The sequence below is a fragment of the Aythya fuligula genome, chromosome 1 (genome assembly GCF_009819795.1).
Source record: "Aythya fuligula isolate bAytFul2 chromosome 1, bAytFul2.pri, whole genome shotgun sequence".
Lineage (NCBI taxonomy): Eukaryota > Metazoa > Chordata > Aves > Anseriformes > Anatidae > Aythya > Aythya fuligula.
The window spans coordinates 36,102,865-36,110,594 of NC_045559.1; the positions used below are offsets into that span (position 1 = coordinate 36,102,865).

The window sequence follows — 7,730 nt, forward strand, 5'->3', positions numbered from 1 at the left end:
GTGAACGCGTATCGCTGTGTTCGGCCCTACCCTGAAAGCTTCGAGCCGCTGCTTCCCCCTGTCCGAGCGATGTCTTGGGTCGTTAAAGCTGGGAGCTGAACCTCTTCCATACTATATATGGCCGTGGTGCTCATGGTGGAAATCGGAGTGTATTTATAACGCTGGTTTGCTGCGGCGACGTGGATTGGGAACAAATGTTTGTTTGGATAAAATCCAGCTCCAGGGACTGGTTTTACTGCTGCATGTAAAATCTGTAGCAAGCTCATAAAAGCAGCAGTCGAAAATCGAGCGGGGCCTTCCCCATGGAAAAACCATGAATTTGGTGTAACGTGATACAGCTAGAGAGTTACTCACGATGGCTCACGTAGTAGTCAGTGGCCCTGTGTGTAGTGTGCGGTCTGTCAGGCTGGAATGCGGGGATGCTCCTGCATTGTTGGCACACTTGGGGATTGCTGGTGTTACTTGTCAGTACGTGCTGCTATTTTTGTATGTATTCTTCTGTTTGCTTAGAAATACCCGTCTGTGCCCTGAGTAATATCTGGTGAAAAATTGCAACTGTTTTCTTAACAATATTGCATAGCATTGACATGAGCAAATCAGGCCATAAAGTGAGCTGAGCTGTTTTACATACTGCTGATAAATATTTGAATGAGAATAGTTGGCAAAAAAAATGACCCAAGTGTCTTTGGGTGTGTTGATTTAACTGTCTCTATTCAGTTCAAGTGCCTAACTCAATTTGCCTAACTTGTTAATACTTTCTTTTGCTGTATGGATAATTAATATCCATTGAGCCTCTGTGAAGTAATTATTACTTGGACTGAGAACGCTCTTATCCAAAGTCATAAAAGAATTGTTCTTTGCTTTGTTTTCTAAAACTGCTCTTTCTCTTGTTGTTGCAGGATGTTCAGAAGGAGAGAGAACCTCATGTTTATCTCAGTAAAGAAGAAGTTAAAGAGAAAATACAAAGCTATAATTCATCTGTCACTGATAAATTAAAGATGACCTTGGTAAGTTTTGCATATGATGACTGTAACTTATGTTAGGAGCAACTGTGTGGTAACTTTGTAGTGAATTATGAATCACTTTATTCTTAGCATCTCACATATGAAACTGTCTCTGGTTTAATGACTTTGTAGTAGGCTCTTCCTTAAATCTGGAAATTAAATCTTCCATCTGGAATATTTTTATCCACGTAGCTTCTTTATATGGACTGAAACAAATACAGATGTAATTTAAAATGTTTTAAAGATAAATTCTAATTCAACACTAAGATGTCCATTTGTCAGATGAAAACCCTTCTGCTGGTAAACGTGAAGGTATTCATCCTGTTTGGGTTCATAAATGTTTGTCAAGTATTTCTTTCATAAAGATGCTTCAATAGTGAGAAAAGTTAAAACATGCCCTGTTTATTATAGGAGATTTAATATTCAGAGCAGTTACGTGGGTTTTCAGCATTTGGAGACTTCCTCCCACAATCCCCTCCATACACATAATGCAGACAATAAAATCCATATAGATTTGTAATTTCCAAGGACTGTGGACCAGGTCTGAGACTCAGTCTGACCTACTCCAGACCATACTAATATTCTAGGCATCTACCTGCCTGTCTAGATTTTTCTGATATATTATGTACTCCTCTGGGTGTACAGTACATGCGAGCTTAGAAATTGTACTATATTCCAAACCATATAGGCATGAGTATCTACTAAAAGGCTTTTATGTATTTCCATGTGCCTAAAACCAGGTTGGTTGCAGTTCTCTAGCTCAGTAATGTTTGATCAATTTCAATATTTTCTTACAGAAGCAATCAATACATAATTTGTAATGTTGATTAGAATAATGTTTATTCTAATTGTTTTTGAATTGAATGAGGATTTGAGTATCTAAATACTGTAGGCTAATTTGCAGCTGAGATGTGGGGAGATAATTTCTGCATTTGTGCATAAAATGTATAGTTAGTTAGTTAGTTGTAGAGGCATGTTACTGGTCTTTTTTCACTTCATAGTTCTTTCCTAATGTGAAAACTCACCACTAGTTCATAGCACCTTTTGCTTGGTGAGATCCTGATAGCCTTAGCATTTGGTTGTTATTTTTAAGGCAGGAATTGTTATTCAGCAGAAATACCAGAAAGAGTAAATATCAGAAATACTGAACCAATGTCTTTCCTAGGAGATGTCAAATATTACAATGGCATTTAAATTCTGTTCTCTGTAACCACTTCTGCCTGCCTTCTCCAGTAGTATGCCACAGTTGGTCATTACTAATTTTAACTTCACAATGCTTTCTTCCTGTTGCAGAACTCAAATGGGATTTACACTGGCTTCATCAAAGTTCAGATGGAACTATGCAGACCGATCACTGTGCAGTCTTCCCCCAGCCAGGGGAGGTGTGCTCACAGCAATAACGAAACTGCTTTTTGCTTGCCGAACGACTGTGTGAATACACTTCACATCAGCAGCACCAATACTGTTCGTGAAGTTATTGAGGCCTTGCTCAAAAAGTTTTTCGTGACCGACAACCCCGCGAAATTTGCACTTTACAAACGCTGTCACAAGGAAGACCAAGGTACAAATTAGACTTGTGGTATTTCGGTGGCAAAGTGGTTTGGGGGACAGCTGTGTTATAGGAATACTTGAAATGAGCAGGGTGGAAGAAAGATGAAGGGAGGTGACAGCCTTGCTCTCTCTTATCTTCTTTTCTTGTGAGAAGTAACATGCATAAGAGTGTAAATGATTTGGGGATAGTTCACAAAAGACAGGAGAGCCCACTGAACTGAACCATCTACACAGATCCCCTCTGCTATTCAGTCTGTTATATTTCATTTAAGATGCCCCTTATCAGGCCTTAAATTCCAGTTGGACTGAAACACTGCAGATTCGTGAGATTAAATTATGGGACAGATTTTTTTAAAGAGAAACCACGGTGTCAGCAATACCTGCAGTCCCTGCGTTAGCAGACAGCTGTTGGAGTGGTGACCATCATGGGCTGTGTATTATTTTCAGATGTGGTTCTTGGTTCACGTGGCTCTGTCTGTGCGTGACTACTGCTAAAGTTTGGTGTTTATTGTGCTTGGAAATACCAGAATATGCTAAAGGTATCTTTAGTGAAAAGGGCGTTTTGCCAACATTGTGTTTGTGCACTTAGGAATCTGCCTCCTTCTGTGTACACTGACAGTGTTGCAGGAGCTCAGATGTTTCTGGCTGTCTGAAAAAAGTTTCAGAATGGTGACACCACAGCTGTGATGTTTTCAGTATTTATTTATAGCAACAGAGCTGTGTTGGATTTTTCTTTTCCTTCCCCCAACCCCCACATGTATTCAGATTCTGTGTTGACTGGAAGCCACTTCATTCATATTCAAACCCAGTCCTGCACATTTAGCATCCCTAAAACTCATTTGTTCAAAACCAGTTTGTAAAATGTGGAGATTTATAGCTACATATGCGTATCTCTGAAAATGTCTAACATTGGCTAGTATTAACCATTCAAAACACTTCATTACTTCTAAAAATGACTAATGTTCATCATTTCTTCTCTTGCAGTTTATACATGCAAGCTGTCAGACCGAGAACATCCCCTCTACCTGCGTTTGGTGGCAGGCCCCAGGACGGAAATGCTTAGTTTTGTTCTACGTGAGCATGAAACTGGAGAAGTTATGGTATGTTACACTCATGCTTTTGTTTGTTTGTTTAACTTCACAAGTGAAGTTAAAGCTCCTCTTTGATCTGTGTTGACATGTTGATCCATTTTTTTTGGAAGCATTTTTTTTTCTTGTGATACTTATTTTGTGCTTTTTGTAAACATTTAGTCTGCAGTTAGCTTGACCTCCTGTTACTTGAAGAACAAAGAAAAAAGTTTAAAAGAGTATAATGTCTTCAGAATTTGTAGGACTTGCAAGAAGGGTGCCTGATGCTGCTTCAGTGTTGAAATGGTTTTGAGAGTCTGAGGTTTTGTTTAAAAATGCTGTATATATAAATGGTTTGTGTATTTCCTGTTCATCTCATCTGTTTTTTTCTCTTCTCTTTGTACAGTGGGAAGCTTTTAGTCTTCCTGAACTGCAAAACTTCTTGCGTATACTGGACAAAGAGGAAAACGAGCAACTTCAAATCCTGAAGAAGCGTTATGCAGCTTACAGAGACAAACTTGAAGAAGCCCTTGGTGGGGTGTGGAAACCTGGTTAAAAGGGGGCCAAAGAACACTCAGGAAAAACGCACGCTACCAAATGTCAGTATAGCATGCCAAACCCAATGTACAAAAGAGCAGCAAGGAGTAGTTTTCTTTATTCAGAAGACTGTTTTGTGATGCCAGGGTACCTGAACTTTGCTATAGACTTAGTTCCATAAGCCAGGTCACTTAAGATCTTGCACCCGCAAGTGTAAGGGATTCTGCATGTTTGTACATCAGTTTGCAACCCTCTGTGTGCCTAGAGAGTTTTCCAAGTTATCTTGGTGCAAGCTGTGAAACTGTAATCAATTTTCTAGGATGCTATGAAATAAGATTATTTTTTTTCTTCTTTGCTTTAATGGTAGCTTTTCAAGTAAGGAGGTGCAAATTAATTGGTAAAAAAAAAAAAAAGGAATGAAACTGTCTGGAAAAGAATTAGTTGGAGCACTATCTTTGAGATGAAATTGATTTGCACTACCTTTCTGTTTTCAAATAGTTACTGTATAATTTGTGAGGAAACTGTTAGAGATGGAGGGCATATGAAATCTTTTGTTTTGTTCTGTGAATTTGTGGAAGGCTTTAAATTAGTCTTCCTGGAGAAGGTAAAGAGAACGTTGAGAAGAGGGTAAGAGTTGAGGAAGGAACAGTGTAGTAGCTGATGGAGGAGGACCGGTTTTAAATAGAAATAGTATTTATACAGAGGAAAGTTAAAATACTAATTCTACAAGAATAAAGTTTTAGGATGTTATAATATTGTGAATAAGTTTTAGGATTTTTTAATTACATAAATCCACACTGGAAAAGAAATAAAGATAATAGAATTACTGGGAAGGAATGAGAGGCGAAAGCTGAATAAGAATAGAAATGGAGCTGCACATACAGGTCACTATTGGAGAAGCTGCTTCCATAAATGTATGATGGGGGGTTGAAAAGCTCAGCAAAGCTAACAAGTGGCAGCTTACTTGAATTCTAAAATGTGGACAACGTCTCCGATAACTCTGTGAGAAAAGCCCAGCTAGTGAGCGTTCAGATCCAAGCTGTAACTGCAGATGCATTTGGTCTTACTGTAAGTCAGATCTTTCCTCTGGCTCAGCAATCCCTTTTTAGGCTGGATACTTTTAAATTGTCATATCTGAAAGACAAAAATAGCTTCCTCTGCTTCCTTGTTTGTTAAAGGCTCAGTTGGGCAAAGAAAGTAGAATTTCTTATTCATGTTTCCAGCATAAAATGAAATTAAAATTTATCATCAGTGTTGGTGACTGAGCATGGTAACTCCTGCTTTTAGCAATTCAGAAAGTTTTTTTCCTAAGTTTTTAAAATTCTTAATTGAACAACTGATTACCAAATTCTGTAGACTGCTGATTTACTTGATTTAAAAGTAGGAAAAATGTAGCAAGAAAACATTTTAATGTAAATAAAATTGTTTTTCTTTCAGAGTTATTTATCTAAAAAGCACGTTCGAAAGAAACCAAAGAAGTGGGTGTGCAATAGAAGCATGAGGCAGGTTTGAGTAACCAGTACTTTAGTCATTACCAAGCCGAGAGGAAATGAGTTATATATTGGGGGTTGGGGTGGGAGGGAAGTGCTAAAGATTTAAGAGCAGCAGAAGTTGGTGGTGTGTTTTTTTTTTTTTTCCTCCACTCTTAGGACGTTAATCTTAAATTCCCAAGGAATTGTTAAAACTTTGGTGACATCTAATGGATACTATGTGAAACTCCAAGCTTCTGTTCACCACCTTAATTTGATGTAATTGTGCCTTTGTTTCCTTTCCTTAGACTTTTTTAAAACTCTTCACAGGTTGATTTTTTTGGTTAAAAAAACATAAAATTAGAAAAAAAAATGCAAGCTTAATGAGACAATCATGATGTTTTAAAGTGTTAAGAGAAATTAAAAGTAGGACTAACTATAAAGTATATGTAAGGCATATCTTGTTTGTTTTTTAATTTCACATGTAACATTGTAGTGCATGTGTGACTTAGTAACATTATCCTCAAGTGAGACACTTTATAATGGTTCAGGGAATGCTTTTATGTTTTGTTACTTTTTTTTTTTTTTTTTTAAATTTTATTTTTCTGTGAATGCAGCATGTTGATGGGTATTCTGTTAACATCTACTTATTTATATGCCTGCCCATAGCTATGTAATCATTACATAATCGCTGTTAATGTTGAACCATTTGTTGCTTAGATTTAAACACTGTTTGAGTCTAAAAGTGGAGTATAAAAATATGTGAATTTTGTTTTTACTTGAACTGAACTATCAGTCTTTTAAGTAGGCACATCTGCATTTACTTTAGCCAAAAACCTCAATCAGTGTTGTATGCACTACAAGTTTCAAATTGGGGGAAGAGAGGCAGGAACCAAAACAAACTTACTATATTTTAATTTTGTCTTAGTCCACGGTTAATTATTGTAAGATGTCGTGTGTGGGGTTAATTATTATTATTTTTTTTACACACTGGCAATTACAGCAGCTTTAATTTAAAAGAAACGGTCATGCCTGGCCAGTTTTTCTCTTTTTAATTTTAGCATCAAATTAAACTGTCAAAACTTGTGTTGCAGAACTGTTTTCATTTCAGTATATGATGGTACCAGAATGATTAGATGATGGGGGAACGGAGGGGCGTATTTGGGGGGTTGGGGGTGGGGGACAAAAGGGGAATGCAGGGAAACATTAAAATGTATGTCTTTAAAAACAAGCAAACGTTATTTATAATTTTGACAAGCTTAGTTTTATTTTTATAGGGAAGTTTTTATTCCCCTAAAATTTATTACTGAAATGGCAATTGATGGTTCCATTATTAAAGTTGAAGTTGGCAATACTTAGCTACGTGGTATGTGTTTATTTTCCCATTACCTGGAGTTCATGGTGTGATACCTGAAGTCTGGATGAGACTCCCTTGTTGCTGGCAATCATGCTAAAGAGACGCAGCTCCCTGCAAGCATCAATTAAGTTTGTCTGGAACAACAGGTAAATTTCAGTGTCCGTGTATGTATGTGTCCCAGTCATACTTGTGCATGGAGGTACGTGGCTGTGTTTTCATTTTGGCTTCTGTTTTTGGTAAAGAATACGGGAAAAACTAAACCAACAGATTTTTTTCCAAGTACAGCAAGAAAAAGTAAGTAGACTCCCACAATGGCTGCCTCATGTTAGCCTTCTCAAGAGTGGGTGTCTGGTGGTTGTTAAGAACCTACTATTTAAATTCCTGTCAGTCAGTAAAGAATACATGGAACTGGCACACACCTTGAAATTCAGCTTTTTTTTTTTTTTTTTTCTACTGAAGAACTGACTCAACACGAATAATAGAAATATTTCCACCTCCATTTTCTTAAAAATCCGTAGGAGATGCTAATTCTAATGAGATGCTTCTCTGCTGTTTTTACAGTTTGTCTTCCTAGTCAGGAAATTGCAGTGCTTGTCAGACTTAGTTTTGTTAGCCAGACTTTTTTGATAAGTCTGTGAGGAATTTGTGTGTCTGAGATGCTATTTTTAATATCTGGCTAAAACTCAAGTGTCAATCTTAAAGCCCCAAATAAACTGAATGATAAGTGAGTGTATTTGTAAGAGGC

At 37.3% G+C, this 7,730-nt stretch overlaps 1 protein-coding gene across 4 annotated transcripts in view; it reads left to right on the forward strand.

The window, feature by feature from the left end:
• RASSF3 (Ras association domain family member 3) overlaps nt 1-5,770 on the forward strand; it is a 97,783-nt gene extending 92,013 nt beyond the window's left edge. For all 4 annotated transcript variants that reach the window (XM_032205517.1, XM_032205524.1, XM_032205509.1 and 1 more), the window contains 4 exons: nt 900-1,007; nt 2,298-2,565; nt 3,540-3,655; nt 4,029-5,770. In XM_032205517.1, the coding sequence (XP_032061408.1) occupies nt 900-1,007; nt 2,298-2,565; nt 3,540-3,655; nt 4,029-4,178 (642 nt within the window). In that variant the 3' untranslated portion in view covers nt 4,179-5,770. The remainder of the gene's footprint in view (nt 1-899; nt 1,008-2,297; nt 2,566-3,539; nt 3,656-4,028) is intronic.
• The last annotated feature ends 1,960 nt before the right edge of the window (nt 5,771-7,730 follow it).